This window comes from Megalops cyprinoides, chromosome 1, assembly GCF_013368585.1.
Source record: "Megalops cyprinoides isolate fMegCyp1 chromosome 1, fMegCyp1.pri, whole genome shotgun sequence".
NCBI lineage: Eukaryota > Metazoa > Chordata > Actinopteri > Elopiformes > Megalopidae > Megalops > Megalops cyprinoides.
The window spans coordinates 73405789-73429770 of record NC_050583.1 but is presented as its reverse complement, the minus strand read 5'-3'; the positions used below and the strand labels follow the sequence as shown (position 1 = coordinate 73429770).

The following is a 23982-nucleotide window of genomic DNA, read 5'->3' as shown; positions in this document are numbered from 1 at the left end:
TGCAGAGAGCAGGGCAAAGAGCACATTGGTCATGGAATTATGTTAATTAGGTGTGAGGAAGATGTGACTGAGTACTGCCTACTGGCTAATCAGGACACAGCCATAATATCCTTCACTAGTGCAAGCAATGGACTAAAGCAACAGTGAGATGAAATCAGAGGAAGACAGAAGCATACAAAAGTGAAATGACTGCACATTTACATTTTTAGAGCCATAATTTGATCAAAAAAGTAATTTAGTAATTGTTTCATATTAATTGATTATTCAGTAGATTGTTAAGATTTCTTGGTAACACTGCCATGCAGCTCAGCTTATTTTGACATAATTTGAAGGCATTAAATGAATGCACTGTTTATGACCATTTCTAACATGCTGCCTTCAATCAAAAATAATTGGTGGACTATGTGTTGTCATTCATATAGCAGCAGATTAAAACTTGAGATATGCGTGAAAACCCTGCTTAAGTGCTTCTGTGTAGAGTTGCATTTGTGTTATTATTAAGCAAATTCAGACAAGGGCTGTTTAAGCCGCTAAGTGGGAAATGTGTGTTTGGGGCATAGTTTACCCAAAATGAAGGTGTTTCACTCAAAATGAGGGTGTGTTTCATTATTTTCCAAGACTTATGTATTCTGACTTGACACTTAAGTCTGTTTTCTCTTTGCAACTCACAAAGGAAAAGATTTAACAAGTTGTGAACTGCATTGGCCACTGTGTGTACCAACATTGCTTGTAACTAAACAGGCAAAGTCAAGTGGAAATAAACAGAGAGAATAGAGATTGTATTTGACATACATTGAATTTTACATTTGAATGACTTCACCTCTCTTGATAACCCTGTATAATTAGTTTATCAATGAAATGTTCTCTCTAAGGTCTGAGCAGAGGTGCAGATTAATGAACATTTAATAATTTCATTATTTAGGCTACCCTAATGTGCTCAGTGGACATATGTGCACGCATGTATGTACATACATTTCTGTGCATAATGTCCCCTGTCATATAGTGTTCTGTAAGAACAAATCACCATGTGTGCTCTTACATTCCTGAGGTAAGTGAATCAGTTGCGAGCTCTCATCTTTCCTTTAAAAATTAAAACTAGCTGGCTAACAAATACAAAACAAAATGATTTTATTGTAGCTCACGCTGTATTTGAAAGATGAGCTCAGCATGACAATTGAGTTATCTATTTGACAACAACATTCCCTATGATTAAAATGGTAGCGTTCTCCAGACAGTGCACAATCTTAGATGGAATAGATGGCACAGTTATTCAGAAAGTGTCTCTAATCATCAAGACTAGCTAGCTACAGCCTCCTCTCTGTATAAATGACATAGTCAACAGAAATTATAACCCAGGTCACAGAGGGTTAGGGTGAGGCAATAATAATTCCCAAGGCCTTGTTTAGGTGGTACTAAGCTGAGTGTATGCCTCTTCTTTGAAGACATGGAGCTGAATAAATCCAAAATGCAATCCCTGTTATGCAACCAGCACTGTTGGTTTTGGCCATGGAGTCATTTGAGCTACTGTCAGGATAAATTGTGGCATCTCACAACCAAAAGTCCTGCCCCCCAAAAGTGGTGGGCTGGTGGCAATATTTGTGTAGATAGTAAACAGTAGTTTGGAAACACCTTCCTAGTTATGTATCAGTTGTCTTCTTATACTGTACGAGCAACACCATGTTCTCCAACCATTTAACATGTGTTGCTTTTTAAAATATTCATGATATATTCCTATAGCTTGGAAGGGAAGGTAGGATTTACTCATGAATACATACAGCCAGTTCACTTCAGCTTACATATCTGAAAATGTGGTAACAAACTAGCTAGCTAGAAAATACAAAAGCTGTTTATTTTTTTATAATACCACTGTCATGTTTACAAAGGACAAGCAACACAGTTCAGTCACACTGCAGTAACATTCTTTATATTTCAAACAATAGTTACTTAGTGTGCTAGCTCACTAGCTAGCTAGGCTTCTCTGAATATTATACATACACACTGAATCATAACAGGAGCATTGCAAAAATACTGTTTTTTTTAAATTCATACTAGACAGCAACAGAGACATGAAACACTGAACCAATTCTGAGAGCATTCAGAAAGTATCTAGGCCACACTGTAAACTACCTTGCTAGCTAAAAACAGGTTTATCTGTTTATTCCAAGTGACTAATGTATTGTAAGTAAGCATTTGGCAATTTCTGGCAAAATAACCTGCCACAAAGCAGCATTTGAAGACCATGACATATTACTGCAGTGTCATTAATTGAAATGGGACAGTATTTGCACCCAGGCATCCTTTAACCATGATTCTACGAAGGAAATATACCTGTTTTAAGTTCAACATTTCAAATTGAAATTCAATCAATATAATAAATTATGATACTTTATAATATACTTAGATTAAAATGAAAAATAACACATTAATTATATGAATGATGTTGCAGAGATGTTGTGTCTAGGGGTCTCAATATGGTAAGAGGATTGGCAATATCTGCTCCTTGTCTTAACTAGCTTTTTAAACCATGGTTACCAGGGGGATAGGGAGTGCGCAGGTTCCAGCCATAGGATTAACTGGTACTTCAAGAACAATCTCCTCATCATCCTTGTACCAGTGGAACACAGTCTCTTTCTTCACATTGGCAACCTGTAGCACAAATACATCAGATTCATGAACTAATTTAAGGCATAGCAATACTAAGACTCTCTTTTCACTAGGAATTTTATCTGAATCCTTTCAGCATTGCAATTAAAACATCTTCACCAGGACTGTGTGTGCAAACACTTCTATCTATTTATACAGAAACATACATCATACATCTTTGCCAATTCTTTGCTAGATATGTGTGTGTTGGAGTTATACATATTTTTCAATAGATACTAATTGTTTTGTTCAATATCACAGGAATCAGAAAATTCTACTAACGATACAGCATAAAACCAAAGGTTTTTGCTTGAAACTGCCAGTAAAATTACCATGTGACATAAGAACTTAACCATATGACCTTAAAACCCATTGGTGGATCTAGAAAGTCTGCACACCCTTTCAAATTTCTCATTTTTATTGCCTTGAGGCCTGAAATGAAAACCTATTAAATCTATTACATTTGTCCTCTTTAATTTAGAAATGGTAATGCACAACATCAAAGTCATTTTTTTAAATTAGTGTTTTTAAAATAGCATTTTTTAAATTATTGCAATAAATGAACTTTTTTTGTCTCAATAAATTATTGTGCCTTCAAGAATCACGTCTCTGTCTTAGAACTGGAGGGGACACTTCCTTGTAACGTAGGTGTCCATTTGGGGTTTATGTAAACAAAACTATTTCTTTGGGTGAAATTCCCAAGGTGGTGTAGTTGAGCACTGCAGTTGCCCCACACCTCATGGTTACACCAGTATAAGGAAACAACAATATGCAACAAGGAGCCAGCAAAACATCTCTGGGATCAAATTGTTGAAAGGTGAGGAGATTATAAACATATCATGGAACACAGTAAAAAAAAAACCATAATCAAGAAATCTATTATATATGGCACCACCAGGACCTTGCCCAGATCAGGCCATCCCTCCAAGACGGATGACCATATAAGGAGGAAACACCTCAGGGAGGCCACCAAGAGGCCAACAGCAACATTAAAAGAGCTGCAGGACTTCATGGCAAGGCCTGGCCACTATATGACAGTAGGAACAATTTCATGTGTTCTCCACAATGCTAAACTTTGGGGTAGGTTGGCAAGTTGGGAGATACTTCTCACAAAGAGGAACATCCAGTCTTGTCTGAATTATGAAAAAAGGCACTTTGGATCTTCTGTTACCATGTAGAAAAAGGTCTTGTGGTCTAACAAGACTAAGGCAGAACTTTTTGGCCTTAATTCCAAATGAAATTGGTGCAAAGCTGACACAACCCATCAGCCTAAGAACAGAGTCCCTACTGTGAAGAATGGTGGTGGCAGCCTCAGGCTGTGGGGCTGTTTCTCCTCGGCAAGGACAGGAGTTACAGAGGCGAGTATAGAGGGAAAAATGAACAGTGCAAAATACGAAAAGATTTTAGAGGAAAAACCTCCTACACTCTGCAAAAAAGCTGACACTGAGGAAGCATTTCAGCTTTCAGTGTGACAATGACCCAAAGCACACTGCCATGTCCATAGTGGAATGGCTGAGAAAATGGGTGATCAGTGTCCTGGAATGGCTGGGTAACAGGCCTGACCTCAACCCAAGTGAAAATCTCTGGACTGACTTGAAGAGAACTGTTCAAAAGTTGTCCCAGCACAATTTAGATGAACTGAAACTCTACTGAAAAAAAAGAATGGGAGAAAATCGCAATATCTAGATGTGAGAAATTGGTAGAGACTTAAACAGACTCACTGTTGTTATCAAAGCAAAAGATGCTTCCACCAAGTATCACTTTGAGGGTGTGCAGACTAATGCAACCAAAAAATTCAGTTTTGTCGAGTTTTTCATTTTTAATACTTTTTAGAAAAACTGAGGCATTTGATGTTGGACTTGGATATTGTTGCTTATAACATATACAAAGCTAAGAAAAAAAAGGTTTGACTTCACTTGTCTTGATTTCAATCTTTAAGACAGCAAAAACAATACATTTTGAAAGGGTGTGTAGACTTTCTATATCTGCTGTATATATCTTTACACTTGCACAAGCCAATATTTGGAATGGAGAAAGTCTGTACTCCTTCCAGTATGGGATATAGTATCTCTTTATCACACTCACCCTGAGAAATAACATATTATGGTATTATCAGCCAACACTCCCAATTAATGAAAAATCATGCATTTTAGACAACACATAGGCCTAATGACATTACCTTGCAAATGAGCATCACAGTACAATCTTCCTCCACGTAGAATGACAGATACTCCTGGAAGTGAGGACCTAGAGTGAAGAAAATAAATTATTTTTCTTTTGGTGAAAAATACTATACAGTTAAAAGTTACAGATATCACTTGGAGAATACAGGGATACCCCCTGTAAAAATGTCATCCAGCACAAAAGCTGTCCAAGCAACACTAATTCCATGTTGAAAATATCATACAAAATTAATAACGTTACTGGTCATCAGATTGCAATGCAGTGTTAATATAGATTGCAACGGGTAAGTAATATACTGACATTTGGTATTATATGTATTTATTGAAGGACAATAGGCATCAGTGAAACATTTGTTCAAATAAAATCCTAAAATATCTCATTTGTAATGTTTACATTTTCTGAACATAAATACCTTGTTTCCTGATGTATTCTTTTCTTTGGAATTCAGCTTCCTTTAAAGCTGCCTTGAATACTGCAAGAGAGCAAATGTATGGATCACTTAGTGTGACTGGAACTCAGAATGCCAAAATGCTGCATGATGTCTGTGTCACATAAGAGCTCTGACCATCTCCAACAAGGACCAGGGAACTCTGGTTCTTGGCTTTTCCGTCATTGATCTGAACCGTGTAAGTGCCTTCATTCTCTTTTGTAAAACGCTCCACCACCATTTCAATGACACCAGTGGAGGTGTCATGGCTTATCTTCTGGCTCTGTAAATACACACAGTTGTGATTTGAGATTTTTACATGACATGATTTGCATCATTATTTTCATTTGTCCATTGTGACTTACATTTGTTATAGGGTTTTACAATGTTATTCATTTACACAGCTGGATATTTACTGAGGCAACTGTGGGTAAAGTAGGGTTAAGGATACAGCAGTAGTGCCCCTGTGGGGAATCGAACCTGCAACCCTTTGGTTACGTGGCCTGCTCCTTACAGACATACAATATATACATATATCTGCTGTCTTATAAAATGAAAATTATAGAGATTTTTTTAATGTCAATATGAACATAGTTGGACAGTGTGGCTGAAGTTTAAAATTTATCATTTAAAGAACAGAGAGGTGCCAGAACATCCTTTTGTGACTTCACATATGCTGAGTTAGAGACCAAAACCCTGGTATATTAAAACCTTCACATCAATTAAATTGGTTAGAATAGCAGAGCAGAGAGCCATACATTGTACATTGTACATTGTATTGTGTTTCTTCCAACACCGTAGTTGTTAATCAACCATGCTAACTATTTCCCCAGGTTTATCAGAGAACCAACAACTGCAAGAATCCCCAAGAAATTGGGTTTTACACCAGCAGGAGTTATCATATTTGTTAGATGACTGGAAATACATTGCTGAAACCAGAGCAGGTGGCCATTTTGTATGTGTAGTACATATGAATGCTAAGCTTATTCTAAAGAATGGCAGGAAAGATGATCAGCACATTTTTGTAAGTGAATATCACAGGATAGATTGAGATCTTTATATTGTATCGCCACAGATTAGTGCTGCAGTACATGCGGTACAGATGTTTCCTGTGCAAATAATACACAACAGCAAACTTATACTATGTATGTGTAGAACTATTGCTGTGACAATAACAAAGATACCATTTTAAAACATCTCCTTTGAACACATCTGAGTTTCTATGTACTGTATCTATATGTATCTTCAGTCATCAACAAATGCCATGTTCTGTTTCATGTTTCCCTTGTTTTCCCATGTTTTCTTGAAAATATTTTTACACTGTTAGACAATATTCCTGTTTTAACCATTTCATTTCCATTTTGATGGAAACAAGTTACTGGAATAATACTACAATTTTTCTACATTTTTCTTTTGAAAAATTGAAATTAAGTTATTTTTCATCAATTTAAAGGAAAAAGTAGAATATAACTAACATTTTGCTTGTGTGGTAACATGAGGCATTACACTTTGTATCTAAACCCACTTCATATCCCAAAATGATACAGTCAGAAGGGGAAATTTTGATTGTACCTCACTGCTTGTGACCTCTTTGTCGTTGACAATGAATCTGTAAGAGACAGCGGAGGACATTTTCAAAGCCTGTGTCCAGAACCGGACACGGCCTCTCTCCAGGATCTCATAAGACAGCCCTGTCTTCAAAGGAACAACTACAAAATAAAGGAAGTTAAGGTTCAACAGAGGTATGGAGACTCTTTATACAACAAACAGCACAGATGAATGTATTAAATGCCTGTCAGGTTCATTAGCTGCAAATTAATTATATATCTTCTGCTCATCTTTACCCCATTTGACATGCAGGGTTAAAAAAAAAAAAATCTCTATTTTCTTAAGGAACCATCACATTTTAGGTATAGCATTTCCAAGGTATGGATTTTCGGTTCTCTTGAAAGAAAAATGGATAAAAAGTGATGAGTGGATAAAAATGTGATGGATAAAAAAGTGATGTGTACGATTGTAAAACGTACATAATGGCTACACAATACTTAGTAACATTTGACATTAGCAGTCATAAACATGAATGATTGGTTATGTCTATGTCACTCGAAACAGTTACCAACTAAAGGGCAGTGAAATCTGAAATCGCTGCTAAATCACCAACATTCCATTGTCACTCGACTTCAAATTTGGATGCTGATACTCAAAAAAGTATAAACTCTTTTTAAGTGACAATGGAAATGTGATGATGTAATCCGGTTCACCCCTAGTATGTAGTATGTGCAGTAATTTCTGCAATTTGGTTAACAGCTTTTACAGTTCCTAATGTTTTTGTTATCAATACATATTTACATTTTTGTTATTTTCTGATGCTCTTATTCAGAATCACTTACAAAGCACAAGCACAAAGTGCATCTAATATAGTGGCATGAAAACTTGGACAGGACCATATTCGAACATGTGCCATATATAGATTTGTGTGCTGTCTACATGCAGTGATGGGTTGAAAATTGGGGGCTAGCCAACTATATTGGAGTATTGACTGATGGACAAGAAATCATTTAACTAGTCATTGTTGGATGGATAAACATAATCAGCTGGTGGATTTATTGATACAGATGAACAATAACACTGATCTGAATTCTAGCTAGTCAGACAACTTTAACAAAATTAATTTGGTTGCATGATTTAGACTACCATGTAACATAGGTAGCTAGCCTAGCTGCTACTTGCCAGCACTGTTTACCTGGCTGGACACTGCTGCCCAAATATTTCATTTCTTAACAGAATCATTGTAAACTGACCTGTCAAAGGCATAAATGCACAGGTATGAAATAATGCATTTGACAAATTTTTCCGCAAACCCCTGGTCTTCCATTTTAATATAATTCAATACCACTATATAAAATACCAGAATTACACCAGAATCACTTGACTTGGAATCTTGAATCTTCATTTGGAAGCTATTCACCTCAGAGCAATGGCGATCTAAATCATAACGATGGTAACTGAGCCAGCAATGTAGTCAAAATTCAATGTAATAAAGTCACAGAAACCATTGCAGTGATGAGAGGGCACCAGTTGCACAAAGTATACACAAAATATTGCTGCAGCCAATGACCATTCTTGGTCATTGCCGGTTGCAGAATGACCATGAATCACTGGACCCTAAAACACCCTTATGAAGGACAAGAGGATATGGATGTTTATATGGTTTATGAGACAACATGCAGGCTTCCTGTATGCTAATACATTGGCTACTAAAATGTTTTTGCTTTCAATACTTTGAAACACCTGCAATGTAGACCTTCCGCCTGGATCACCTGTCATTCCTGGTGGGCACAAAAAGCCCAGAATTGAGGATGTTTGATTTCAGGTAGAATGTTATTTAGCACTGCACTTTTAGAGTAGTTCTTACTCTGAATAGTAGAGTAGAGTAGAGTAGAGTTGGAGTAATTCTTACTCCGAATAGTAACCTTCCTCTGCAATTATTAATAAATTATAAGAAACTTAAAAAATATGAAAATATGAAATAAATAAAAAATATATACTTACTTGGATGTCTGATGGCATAGCTGAGTTCAAGCATTTTCTCCAGATCTGCAAAAGAAGGTAAAAGTAATAATTATCTGTGTCTGTTTTACAGTAGTGTATCATTTATATCATCAAACATCAATTTAGTTTTGCGAAAAGATTGCAAAGTTCCTGGAAATACAAGAAATGTGATGCTAAATCTGATGTATATTAGCGATGCTAGGTGAATACTTGGAACAAACAAAACTTTATACCTACAACAAAAACAACCAAATTTCTAGTCTGAGTCCAAATTAAATTTAAGAAAAATGATTACAATTCATACACATAAATGTTTGTATGCAGACTTTGGTCAACGTGCACCACACTGAGTGGAAAGATACAGTCAGTTACAACCCACCTTCCTCTTTGATGACATGGCTGGCAGAGACGCCATCAGTCTCGGTCACGGCAACAGAATATGTCCCCAGATCATCTTTGTCAGGGTTCTTGAAAATAAGCTTAGAACTTGAAAAGAAATATTGCATGCATTTATTTTATTTTCAAAATTATCCAGGTCAAGTCCAACCTACATTGTGAATTTAACACTGTAAATCTGATATAGTAAATGTGATACTTTAAAAATTTGATACTGTAATAAAGTAGTAAGTACAGCAAGTGAGAGAAGAATCACCTACCGATTTCCTTTTGCTTCAATACTGACTCTGGAGAAGTCTGTGATTTCTTTGTAGGATTTTGACCAGACAAACTGTGAAATCTCAGAAAATTCACAGGCTTCAAAGGACATGTAAATATCCCCTGTATCTTCATCCACACCAGTGTGAATCTCCTTAGTACCTAGTGTACAGTACAGAAAAAACCATGAAGTACTATTTACCAATGTAGAATTCAAGAGAAAATTGTTTTATGGTATTATATTATATAAAATATTTATTATACTGCAAATCAAAACTGTATTAATGGTTTGGGGGGGGGGCTCTACAAAAGAAATATCTAGACTACTCTCTCATCTATGTGTACACCATTCTACTGTAAAGTATGACCAACATATTATGTTCTCACAACATTTCTGCGATATTGAAGAAATGTTACTTTAATGTCACAGAAAATACACTACATGTGATTGCCTTATATGCATTACTTACTGCTGTGGTCTTACAACTGAAATGTAAACAAATGTAAAAATAATAATAATAATAATAAAAAAATAAAATATAAATGTAAACACTTTCTGAGCATAAACCAGAGAGCTTTCATATCAAAAATGGGGTATAGCCATGAGGGTATAGCAAAAACCGCTTATAAAAATTACAAAGTGCAGTAACTTCTTTTCCTATCCTAATTAAAACATATGTTAAATATTTGTATATATGTTAAATATATTCTGTTTATACAACATGGTTTATATACATTAAGCAGAACAAGGAAGGTGCATCTCACCTTAGAGAGCTCTAAAGATGCAGCTAAGATAGTCAAAATTATTAATTAAAAAAGGCAGAGAATCTTACTGCTTAAACCCAGCTTCCTTGTACTGTAAATGAATTGACTTTTCATTTTGTTATGCTACTTGATGATTAATGGACTCTTTTTGTATTGATTGATTATTGTCACTGCTGAGAACATCCAATAGTTGAGTTACCTGGCAATGCTTTGGCACACACAGGTTCAGAGATATCTGATGCCTTTCCAACTCCTGCTGAATTGACTGCACGCACTCTGAAAACATAAGTTTCACCTTTTTCCAGGCCAGTCACCTGTAAATCAGATCATTTAAAAATAAGCACTGATCATGAGAATTGTGTAATATCAATGTAACATTCTTCGAGTTATACTAGATTTTGCCAGATAGTATATCCCAGCCTTCAATTTGCCTTTTCACTGCTTTTACACAATGTCTTCTTCACAGTGTCAGCATTGGAGGGGGGGGGGGGGCCGTTGGGCGTGTCACCGTCACGTGACCTTGGACCAAGGGAGCAGTTTATCCGATTAGCTCCCCGCAACCGCGCACGATTCTATCTTATGCCCGCAAGAGGACGCAAAGTGGGTAGAAAATCAACTTCGACAAATCTCCCACTGACCAGTTCCGACACTACCACCACAGCTAGCATACATACCGTATTAATCGAGTTAAAAACAATGCGTTCAGAGTTTGGGTCAAAATTGGACCACATCGATAGCAGTTTAATGGCAAACACCCGGGGACGGCTGGTATAAATGAGCTAACAGGGCTAAGCCCTCCCTATCTTTTACAATAAAGATGAGAAAATTATTGTTAAAAATAAATCTTAGAACAGATTAAAAAAATGGTGGAACCTAGAGCAGTAACAGCACCAAATAGTCACAAGAAAAACACAAGATATATCTAAATGGGCTTATTTTTTACAGCACAAACACAGTGGCATCAGCTTCCATTCATCTTCTGTGTCAAGTGAGTGACATTTGCCGTGGCATTCCCCCTTGATTTGCTGATCATTTGGGCTAAATTCATTCAGCCCAGTACCCGGAAGCCTCAGGCGGTCACGTGCCGGTTAATTTGAATGCCATTTTCCATCGGAGACTATTGAGAAGTATCCGAGAAAGTCCGGCGAAACTAGATCATTTACTGTATCAGACTATATATTTGTCATCTAGAATACAAGTAACTGACATCTATTGACTGTCTGTTTTGTACATTTCTTCTAATGATCGCTCACATTAGCTATAACTTGCTCTCTAGCTAGATAACGTTTTCACTATTTGTCAACCAACGTTAGCTAGCTAGTATTGTCAAATAGCTATCATTCAATCTAATATAGTGATGATATATTGAAGGCTTATTTTATTGGTTAAAATAAGAGGTTATTTTGGACCTATCCCTCAAAGCTTTCAAAAACAGTAGCTAAACGACGGGAAAAAGTCCGTTAAATGAATCCCTCACTGTTCTTCAAATTTAGCGTATCGATCTAGCAAGTTGAACATTAAAAATTAGAACGATTCAACTTTTTACATTTTTGCTGGATATTTTTTGTTCGGATTATACCTCAAAGAACGGCCAACGCTCCTTGTGACAAGCCACTATTAGGAACTGAAGTTATTCAAGCCTTTGGGACTTCAATGACATGGTGATTAACTTGTTTGCGTCCCAGAAAGGTCGTCGATGCGAGGTTCTCTTCAAATAAGGTAGGTCCAAGCCTATAGACCTCTTAAAAGACCATCACACACGTTTCCTTTAGCTTTCCTGTCTACATATTGCCTGTCTCTCTTCTATAATGACCGTTATTTTTGCTGTGGTTACCAAATTGCTTTATTCGGAACACGATGTTTGACACAATGTCTTGCAAAACAGTTGTGATAAAAACAGTTGCAGTATCTATTGGCAGTCGTTACAGTTGGAACACGTTTTGTAGTGCATGCCTAGGTGGACCCTTTTCTGACATTGTAGGCTACGACAGTGCATTCTGTTCTATCATGTAGCCTATCATTCCATCATTCTTGCATATTTTGTCTTAAAAATGGCATGTGCTAATGTGTACATGTATATGTGTGTGTGTGTGTGTGTGTGTGTGTGTGTGTGTGTGTGTGTGTGTGTGTGTGTGTGTGTGAGAGCGAGAGAGAGAGAAAGAGAGTTTTTTTTTGCATCAGGCTATTCTTGTGGGTACTTCTCTAGTGTTTTTGTAGAGCACTTGCTATAACAAGGTATATAGTGTTGGGGAGGAGGACATTTTTTCTTTTTTTGTTACTAGATTATGTCAGAACTCAGGCAGGGACTCAGGCGCAGACAGCGGAATAGGGTGCACAAAGCGAAGTATAATTAAGCCAACACGGAAATCCAGAAAACGTAGTCAAAACAGGCGAAGTCAGAAAACCAGAAAAGCACGGCTAACAATACCAAAAACCGGATCCAAAAAACGTGGTCAAGAAAACGGACAAGAGAACGGTAAAACAGCAGGCAGGCAGAACAGGAAAAACGGCTTGTAGCGACACAGACGAACTGAGACGAACTGGCAAACAAGACAGAGACAAGCAGGGAGATATAGGGCTGGGCTGATTAGGTGATGGGAAGCAGGTGTGCAGGCAGGCAGGTGGAGACAATCAGGTGGGCGGAGACAGGGCGGAGAGCGGGGCAGGGCTAGAACACAAGGAAAACAAAAGCACATGGACAGGGAAAAGAAAACAACGGGCTAAGACGCCGCAGTCATGACAGATTACTAGTTGGAATGTATGCCGACTAAGAATATTGGCAAAAGTAAAACAAGTTATTAATAGAATAAAATACTTCAAATCTAAAGTAGTGTACAGGAGACCCACTTGATTGCAAACGATATAAAGTGCTTGGAAAAAAGATGGCCAGGACATAATTAAGTAATTAACGCCTCTTATAAGAGGCATGCCAGAGGGGTGGTCATCCTTATACATAGGTCAATACCATCAATTCAAAACACAAAAATTATTCAAGACCCATACGGTAGATATATTATTGTTCAGGGTGACATATTATTACATAAAGTGAACTTGGTCAACATTTATGGCCCTAATGAAGATAACCCATTATTTTTTGAGAAGCTTCTGATAGAGGTGTCCACCTTGAAGGGTCATTACATTATAAGCAGTGATCTCAACTGCACCTTAGATCCAGTGATGGATAGATCAAAAAAAGTGGATAACACCCATGTTAAAACTAGAAAAACACTAATGGAGTACATAAAAGATCTAAGTCTTGTTGATACACAAATTCCTAACATAAGAGAATATTCTTGCAATTCCAGGACGCACAAGACCTACTCACGACCTACTGTCCAATATTAAGAACTGTGAGTATGACGGTATTGTAATAAGTGATCATGCAGCTATATCAATGGAGGTACATTTGGGTAAACTTAATCAAAGTCCTCCTCGCTGGAGGTTTCAAGTTCTCTGGCTGCAGGATGGACTTTGTTAGTCTCAATGAATTTAACATTGATTGTTATTTTGAAATGAACAGAGACGAAACAACGGCCGGTGTTCAAAGCTTATATACGCAGAATTTATTTTATTTAAGTTATATGAGCTCCAAGACCAGGAGACTCAATAAAGAAAACTTTAGAAAGCCAAATTAAAACAATGGAGAGAGAGCTATACGAGAGCGATCATCCGGTAAAACAAAATAACCTAAATGTAATGAGAGCCAAGTACAATAAATTAACAACGGATAAAGTGGCTAAAAGTATGCTATAGACAAAACAAAAATACTATGACCAGGGAGAGAAGGCAGGAAAACTGTTGGCATGGCAGACTAAAAAGATGCAGACCGAAAGGGCAATTAATAGAGTAAAGACACCATCTGGCAATTTAACATCAGACTCACTTGAAATAAATATCACCTTTAAAATTTTTTCAGAATTTTTGAAATCAGAATCAGAATGTACAGGACAAAAGTAGGAGCAGTCACTCTTTCTTGCTTGTGCTTTCCAAGCCTGTGGAACCTCTCCTGGATATGTTTGAGGAATCATATAACAGAGGAATGCTTCCAATCTCATTAAAGACTGGCTATAATAACCTTAATATTAAAATCAGATGAACCAGCAACCGAATGCTCATCCTTTAGACCCATAAGCCTGATGGGGTGTGACACAAAAATACTCTGCAAAGCATTATCGAAAAGATTGGAACAGTATGTCCCTAAATCAGTAATGATCAAAATGGGTTTGTAATGAAAAGGCAGGGGTTTCATAATATTAGAAGAGTGCTGAATGTGCTACATGAAAGACATAAATGACAAAGACAAAGACAAAAATGCAGTTGACAGGATAGAATGGGAATATCTATTTAATGTTCTCCCTAGATAGGGATTTGGTGAAATATTTCTTAAGTTGATTTGACTATTATACACAAACCATACTGTAGAAATCTTGACATATCAACACCTTTTACTCTACAACAATCAACTAGACAGAGTTGCCCACTCTTTCCTTTGCTCTTCACGTTAGCCATCAAACTGTTGGCTATGGCAATAAGAGAACATGAGGAATATCAAGTATTACAATAGGAGGGGTAGAACATCGAATTTCATTATATGCTGATGATATCATCCTATTTTTGAGAGAGGTGAGTGTCCCCAGCTTAATCAATCTTATTGAAACATTTGGATGCCTCTCTGGATATGATATGAAATAAACAAATCCATATCAGTACTTCTGCTTCTGAATAAAGATGAAAGGCAGAAACCGGTCGTAGATACCCCATTTATGGTCACCAAAGAAGGTTTTAAGTACTTTGGTATTAAGATCACTGCTGAGGTTAAGGGAATACTCCCGGCAAACTATGACCCTCTGGTGGACACAGTAGTGGAGGCACTTAACAGATGGTCCGATTTGCCGGTGTCAATGATGGGATGTATAAATATCATAAAGATGTCAGTACTATCAAAATTCTTTTCCAATCAATTCCACTGCCTATACCCTACACACTTTTTAACAAAATGCTCAGCCAATTTATTAGGAACAATAAAAAAATCTAGACTCCGCTATAAGCTACTCTACCTCCCTTATGGAGGGGGGGGGGGGGGGGCTTCAATTACCCAATCTGAGATGGTATTACTGGGCTGCCCAATTGACTTCCACAATGTCTGATTTCTCTCCATCTACGGACCAGGTGTGGATTGGCATTGAACAAAAATATATCCCAGACCTTCCATTGCTCAATTACAGTATGTGAAAATATAAATTCCTAAAAAACATTTTTTCAAATACTTACAACTAAGGAGCTTCATGTTATCGGAGTACAAAAAGATAACACTCATACTACCGTTGTCGATTATTGAAAAAAACATACTTGGAAAATGTAGACAATCGATAATATAGTAGATTGGAAGCAAAAGCAAGCAGATAGCAGAAATGGCCTGTTTGAAAGCACAAAAACAAAATATAAATACAACTCTTAAAATGTAAAATTTTGCAATATAAATGGCTAATGAGAATGTACATAACCCCTGTTAAACTCAATAAGATGTCTCATAACATCCCAGATTCTTATGTGAAATGCTCAGAGGAGAAAGGAACTCTATCAAACTGTGGTTGGGAATGCTCACAGATTCAATTATTTTGGAAAAAAATATCATACAATGTCTTTCACAGATTGTAAATAGGAATGTCCCGTGCTGTGCCAAACTTTGTGTAGTTGGAATTTACGGGTCCAGAAGATCTTCAGTAACAAGGAAACAAACACTATTAGTCGACTTTGGACTTCTTCAGGCCTGAAAAGTGATTGCATTATGCTGGAAGAGTATAACTCCTCCATTGTTAAATAGATGGATAAAAGAACTGTCAACTTGTCTTGGTCTGGAGAAACTGAAATATATTACTAAAGGGAAACAGAATGACTTTGCTCATATTTGAACCCCTTTCATGGACTTTTTGGAAAATGCAAATACAACTACTGCCTGAAGAGGATGATAACGAAGGGGTATATGTACCGTGAATCACTGTATGGCGTAAATACCTCCAAATGTAAACTTTGCCTTTTTTAATATCCACTTTTATTTTCTTTTATTTATCTATTTTTGTGGGTAGTTGCGTCAACGTAAATGTTTAGTTATTAAATGTATGTTCATTCTATACTGTTAAACCCTCAATAAATATATTGGAGAAAAAAAGCCTCTCATATTACTCTCATTTTGTACCTCAAAAATCAGTCTTGCAATCCAATCTTATTGCCCACATATAACTTTACATCTGGCAATGTTCAATTTCATGTGCCACATATCTAGTTCTATTTAAATCGTGTTAAAATCTTCTTGAATTATTCTGCCAACTAAATGTCTCAGGCTCATTTATTTTTGATTTTTATGCTTTTTTTCCCTTTATATAACCCTGTTTTGGAATCACCAATTGTGTATTAGAGTTGTGACACCCTCTGCACTCATGCAGGAGCCCTGTAGTAAGGAGAATGCAATCTTTCGATACACTCAGATGCAGCAGATGGTTGTTTTACACATTGTGTACCACAGTGGAGTGGGCATTCATTGAAAGATAGGCAGTACTCCACTGATGTCATCCAACCAACTCTCAGGTGCCTGAAAAATTGCAGGGTGCCCGGTATAGTGAGATAAAGAAACCCTGGCTGACATACCTGACTATCACCAGTGGCACAATGCCAATTTGTCCTAATACTGTGAAATCCCCGTCAATTAGAGAATGCAAGGAACAACAGAGATACAGTACTGATCTGTAACACTCTGCTTTAATTCTGGCAGATTTCAATTTAATAATGGGTCCCAACAATTCTCATCCAATTGTTGTGCAGTGTAGACATGATGCCAAGTCTGCGTTTATTAAATTCTCTTTCTCCTCATTAGAATAGGCCTGTCTAAAACCATAGAATTGACAGAAGAGTCCTTGACTTACCAACATATGTCAAATGTTACTATACTGTATCTGACCCCTGTTGTTCAATTATATCAGTACTGTAAATTCTGTAGATTATTAAAAAATAGATCTTGACAACTGTCTTTACTATGGAAGTGAAAATTGAAGTTAAATCAATCATTTATAACATCCCAGAGCTGAAACATGAAATGTATAAACTTTAATTCATTCCTCCTAAGGGGATATGGGTTTCACTGTGGTCACTTAGATGTCAGGTATTTACCTTTAGGTAACGGTGCCCCACAGCAGCTTCATTCACAGTGGTCCACTGATCTGACCCCTTTTTAGACACATCCACAAAGTATCCTGTAATTGGCCTTTCACCTGTGTACACTGGAGCCTTCCACTGAATGACCAAAGAGTCATTCCTGACCTCAGAAAAGGACAAATCATGGGATGGTCCTGATGATTGAAAACAGAGAACACTTGGTCAAATTATCAAGTAATAATCACTTGGAATAAGAATAAAGAACAAGACAAGTTTTTTATGCTTTGATCAGCATTTTTTGCCATTGCAGAGCAGGGATGGTCATCTTCCATCTTCATGAGTTATAGAGCCTGCTGGACGTTGCAGTAATTGAATTAACTCTCTTAACTGTAGAATTGTTGAAGGCATTTGAATCACTTGATGTGAAACTTAGCAGACTCTTATACTCTTTAAGTACCACACCATTCTAGATATTGATGACACCCTGGAAACATGTCTTATAAACATGTAGGTAACTGAATTTCTTACCCAAACTAATTTTAAGCATGTTTGCCCCAGCTTGCTAATTGATTTATTTCCCCAATAACATGAAACAATATGTACACCAGAGCTGTGTTTTACATTACCTGGTTCTGGCATGTTCCAGGCTTCACAGAGGAAATGTGCACTAGCCTCAGAGGGTAGCCCTACTCCAGCAAGATTCCCAGCTTGAATCTTAAACTCATAAAAGGCCCCCTCCTTCAGGTTCTCAACCTACAGTGATGGAGGAAAAAGGGAATTAATTGAAAAAAATTACATGTCATGTCAACCTCTCTTTTGAACACATTTTTAAAAAAGGGTACATGTCTAAGCAGCAGTGGTTCATAGCTTTTGTAATACATGTATTTTTTAGAAATGAAATGAAGGTTTTTGTTCTACAGTACATATAAATATGTTTTACCCATACACAATATACACTACTTTCAATAAATGTCTCCCAAAGTTACATCAGTGTGCAATGAACACTAAATTCTTGAATGTGTATGCTCACCAGAACAGCTGGACATCTCTGTGACACATCTGTATCTCTGTGGTACTGAGAGTAATAATTGAACTGCTGAAGGAAACAATCGACAAACCTTGAAAATTTGCTCCTTGATGGGCATCACATTGACCTCCTTCCAGTACAAGTCAGACACCTCACGCTGGTCAATGTAGTAGGCATTAACTTTGGAGCCTCCAGAGTACTTGGGGCGCTTCCAGCCCAGAGTCATTGATTTGCCATCACAAGAAAGAAGAGTAATGCCATAAGGGGAAGAGGGGGTCGCTGCAAAGAAGGGAACACATTCTAAAATGTGTAGAGCCATAATTCAATTTTTTTTCAATATTATGGTCAAAAAAGGATAGTTAAGGATGAAATAAGAGGTATAAAAAATAAGGATGGGGTTATGGTTTACGATAACAAAGCTATTGCTGATACACTAAACAGTTACTTTGTGGAGAGTTTCACTAGTGAAGTGTTTTTGCATATGCCTTCAGGTGCAGTCAGTTCTCAGAGACTTATAGAGGAAATTGATTTAAATGATGCAGAAGTACTAGATAAACTTCAAAAACTTAAAACAAATAAAGCAGCACCTGATGGAATATATCCAAGAGTTCTCAGAGAACTAGCAGAGGTGGTTTACAAGCCTCTGACAGTTATTTTTAAGCAATCCCTTAAAACTGGAGAAATACCAGATGACCGGAAACATGGCAGTGTAGTACCTATCTACAAGAAAGGAGACCGGACTGAACCAGGAAATTATAGGCCTGTCAGCTTAACTTGTATAGCATGCAAAATACTGGAATCCATCATTAGGGATAATTTGGAATTATTCCTGGAACGAAATGGTGTTCTAAATGATAGCCAACACGGTTTTCGCAGAGGGAGGTTGTGCTTAACAAACCTGGACTTCTTTGAGGAAGCTACAGCATGTCTGGACTCAAACCAAGCTTATGATATTATCTATTTGGACTTTCGAAAGGCATTTGACAAAGTTCTGCACGAGAGACTCATATTGAAAATGACATCTGCGGGAATTACAGGAGCTTTCACCGAGTGGGTTCAAAGTTGGTTGTCTAATAGAAAGCAGACTGTAACTGTGGGAGGAATTGTATCAGAGCAGGGTCCTGTACGAAGTGGAGTCCCGCAGGGATCGGTGTTGGGGCCTTTGCTATTTCTTATATACATAAATGATCTTGATGCAGAGGTTAGTAGTAAAATAGTAAAATTTGCAGATGATACAAAACTAGGGGGTCTAGCCAACAGTATAGAATCAACTAAGGTAATACAGGAAGACCTAAACGGCATCCAAAAGTGGGCAGATACCTGGCAGATGACATTCAATTTAGATAAATGTAAAGTCTTGCATGTGGGAAATAAGAACCTTAGACAAGACTACTTCATGGGTGGAAAAAAACTAGAATGTGCTCAATTTGAAAAGGACTTGGGAGTAATGGTTGACCCAAGCTTAACAGGATCTAGGCAGTGTGCTGTAGCAGTAAAAAAGGCCAACAGGATGCTGGGATATATAGCCAAAAGTATTGAGTATAAATCTAAAGAGGTTATATTGAAATTATACAATGCCTTAGTCAGACCGCACCTGGAATACTGTGTGCAGTTCTGGGCACCGCACTATAAAAAAGATACCGAAGCTCTAGAAAAGGTTCAAAGAAGGGCAACTAAATTAGTTCCTGGCATGAAATATAAAAGCTATGAGGAAAGACTCAAGTTACTTAACCTATTTAGACTAAGCGAGAGGAGGCTTAGGGGTGATTTAATTCAGGTATTTAAATTTATAAAAGGAATCAATAAGGTCAACTATAATAGACTCTTTAGGGTGAGTTCAGTCTGTAAAACAAGAGGACATAGATGGAAACTAGTTAAGAGTAAGTTCCGCACTGATGTAAGGAAATATTATTTTACACAAAGTTAATACATGGAATCGGTTGCCAGGTCATGTAGTTGAGGCAGAGACCCTTGCTGTGTTCAAGTCTAGACTTGATGCAGTTTTGGATACTCTTTAATTAAGAAATGGTGAGCTTAGTTGGGCCGAATGGCCTGTTCTCGTCATCATATGTTCTTATGTTCTTATGTTCTTAATTGCCAGTCAAATGTGTCTGTTGAAAAAATGCCATCAAGTTACAGTGGCACACACTTTGGTAACAAGTGACTTTTAATGTGATTTCCCATCATATTGTAACGTTTTGTAAAAAGGCCAATTGTGTATACAAGGTTTGCTATAGTGAAAATAATAAGGGAGGTTACTTTCATTCCAGAAAGGTAAAAAATTGCGATTTGTCCAAATTCAGTATGCCTGGCCTATGAAAGCAGTAGTGTGCAGGTTTTGGAAGCAATTTATGTACTAAATCATTTGTCATACACAGGTATGCCTTTATTTTTGAAGGGGTTACCTGCCTGACAAAGCATTTGGAAAGCAAACATATAAACTAAACAGCATTTAGCATTGATTTAATAGGGAAACTTTCCAGAGTGTCAAAATGTTTTGGCAATAGTAAGGATATAAAAAGTTTCTTTTGCACTTTTTTGCATTGGAAACTAAAACATCAGTATGGTTATTAAATTAAGTAATAATTAAATAAAGACTGAAAATACAAAGTGGAGTTAACAAAAATATAACATTTTACAAATAAATATCCATAGTCAGCCACATCTAGTATTATTTTAATAAATTAAATGATTCATGAAATAAATGAAAAATGTGAGCCGTAAGGTGATGATAAGACTTGTGTATCTGGGGAAGTTTAATGTGTTTTACCATCCATTGCTGTGGAAACTCTGCTGTTGATATTGTAGATAGTTTAAATTTGTGCTGTATTCTTTTCATGGTGAAGCTCATTGTGACACCACTGACACTGTGCACAATCTGAGAACAATTTAGGCTCCATTCAATTTTTGGATCAACATCTTTAAGGATACACATTACTTAATCGGCTGAGCACCTTTGAGCACTTTCGACAACCATTGTTGTGAGGTGTTTTGTGTGTACAGAGTCTTCATAACTTCCATTCTGTTCTTGAGCCCATTCATTGGTAAGTCTGACCAAGTGGAGTAAAATGCGGCTGACAGACAAGATGCTGTTTTAATTTGCCTCACGTTAAATGCGAAATATGAAAATTCGTTAAACAACAAAATGTCTCTAATTTATCACAAAACTTTGTATATTAAATCATACACATATATAGGTATGAGATTATACATTCAGCTCACAATGTTGCAACAAAGACATATAAAGAAGAGCGATTGATATTAATAAGTTCTACTGATTAAATGAAACCGCTGAGTACCTACCTGGTACCTAGCTTGTCACCCTCACTTGTAAGTCGCTTTGGATAAAAGCGTCTGCCAAATGAATGAATGTAAATATAAATGTAACAAAACTTATAGTAACTTTCCGTATATAATCTAAATGGTTCTGCTGGATGTGCTAGCTAGCTAGTGAAAGAGCTATCTTTGAAGCTGGCATTTGAGACATCTTTGTTTATTTAGTTACTGGCTTACTGCAGGAACTACTTACTTCCTGACCGAGATGGTAAACATTTCCATCTTTGTTAACTTAATGCAGGTCTTGGTTATTTGGAATGGATCATAATTGATTTGAAGCTTGGTGATCATTTGTAGAAGAGTGTAAACTTCACACCACTGCTGCAGCTTCTGTTGGTCCTGTTTAAACTGTATACTGTATGGTTTTTCAGGACCTGTACAATGTTTCATATTGATAACTGAATCTGAAAAGAATCTGAAAATCCTGATCTTGCTGATGTTGCTGTGGCCATCCTTACAGGTGTTGGAGACACAGTGTTGCAGATGCAGTCCATTTCAGCCCACTCAGGATCTGTGGTGCTCTAGAGAGTGGCACTGTGGTGATGGATATGCACAAGCTAGCTGATGCGTTCCAAGCCTTTTTCTACACACTCAATCTAACCTACCCAAAATAATTCACAAATGTGTTCAATGTTATTCTGAAGAGTCTGTTAGGATTGAATGCTGGCAAGCTTCAACAAACTTAACAACTTGTGGTTGTTGAAAATTGTCAGGGCTCCCGCCCCCTAGCTGTTGTGTTTTTGTTTTTCCTTGTCCATGTGCCTTTGTTTTCCTTGTGTTCTAGCCCTGCCCCGCTCTCCGCCCTGTCTCCGCCCACCTGATTGTCTCCACCCGCCTGCCTGCACACCTGCTTCCCATCACCTAATCAGCCCAGCCCTATATCTACCCTGCTTGTCTCTGTGTTGTTTGCCAGATCGTTTCAGTGTTTTCTGCCTGTCTCGTTTCCCGCCTGTTTTCTTGTTTGGATTTTGTTGGTTTTTTGCCTTGCCTGTTCCTTAACTACGTTTTTGCCTGCCCTCCTGTCCTGATTGCTTGATCTGCCTGCCTTCAAGGTTTGACCCTGCCTGTTTCTGTTTTTGATCCCTGTTTTGCCCTTGGACTGCTTACCTGGTATTTTGACCCTGCCTGTTTTTGGACTGCCTGCTTGTTTGAGGATTCTGCTATAAACGCCTGTAATTGGAGCACTCGTGGTCCGTGCCTGAGTCCTGACAAAAATAGATTTGTTGATACTGATCCTCCAATTACATATATGAAAAACCATGTGAAGCCATGGCTTTTGTTGTAAAGTGCTCTTTCAGGTTACTCTTGACCTGAACAGTTTAGATCTAATATCAAAAAGTTAAGATTAATCTCTAATCTAGATTTAATGGCCTGCAGCATTGATTCACTGAGCTGTATATTCAGCATGAACGAAGACACCTTGAGATGATGCTTACAGTAAGGCCGTAACACTTTTTTTTTTTTTTTTTTGTCAAGTTACTGTTACTGAGAAAGGTACATTAGGTGCCATTATTTTCATTACATAAAAAGGGCACTGTGTGTTACTCCGAGCACTATAGACATCATTACAAATTAAACACTGATCTAAATCTGAAGGCTTATGTCAGTGTATCAATGCATCTTATATGAATATACCTTGAAGCTTACTGTGATATCATAGAGCTTTTTGTCTGGTTAGTTATCAAAGGTAACTGATCTAAGGTCAGAGTTGTTCAGATTTTCAATGCATCCTTAAAAAAACTTTTCAAATATTGTTAGTCTGAGAGCCATATATAATGTCAAAGCGTAACCAAGATACATTGTTTAAAAAAAACAACAACTTTATTTTATTACTCTGTGATAGCACATTTTTGTTTGCCGTCTATTTCTGAGACAGCCTTCCATGTTCATGTAAGAAGGTTTTTGTGAGTGTTGAGAATCTGTTTAGATTAATTGATGAAATCTGTGAGTCTTGTGACAGAAGTCTGTTTTTGGCGAGTTCCAGAGAACAAAAATAAATTAAAAAAAAAAAATCATTTGTGTATGATTTAAGTTGTTCCCATGGCCATTAAGTATTTTGTCATTTCCGATTTTGCAAAATTTGAAATCTTTTTTTTTTTTTTTTTTTCCCCATCTCATGTCAGCCTATAGAGGTTCAAGAGTCAGGTCACACTATTTGCTGTGTCTAGGTGCACAGATTTTGTGATGCATATGGTGTCCTGTCTCTGAATGACAGTTCAGATTACATTTTCTGTATGAATTTCAA

General features: G+C 37.1%; 1 protein-coding gene across 1 annotated transcript in view; it reads right to left on the bottom strand.

Moving 5' to 3' along the window:
* The window catches only part of myom2a (myomesin 2a), a 55470-nt gene that overhangs the window by 5783 nt on the left and 25705 nt on the right, over positions 1–23982 (bottom strand). Inside the window, exons 18-29 of the mRNA XM_036522923.1 lie at positions 18493–18680; positions 18001–18127; positions 17390–17568; positions 10425–10539; positions 9463–9622; positions 9186–9292; positions 8807–8851; positions 6827–6963; positions 5393–5537; positions 5240–5299; positions 4823–4890; positions 2533–2646 (exon numbers count right to left, since the gene is read on the bottom strand). Of these exons, the coding sequence (XP_036378816.1) occupies positions 2533–2646; positions 4823–4890; positions 5240–5299; positions 5393–5537; positions 6827–6963; positions 8807–8851; positions 9186–9292; positions 9463–9622; positions 10425–10539; positions 17390–17568; positions 18001–18127; positions 18493–18680 (1445 nt within the window). The remainder of the gene's footprint in view (positions 1–2532; positions 2647–4822; positions 4891–5239; positions 5300–5392; positions 5538–6826; positions 6964–8806; positions 8852–9185; positions 9293–9462; positions 9623–10424; positions 10540–17389; positions 17569–18000; positions 18128–18492; positions 18681–23982) is intronic.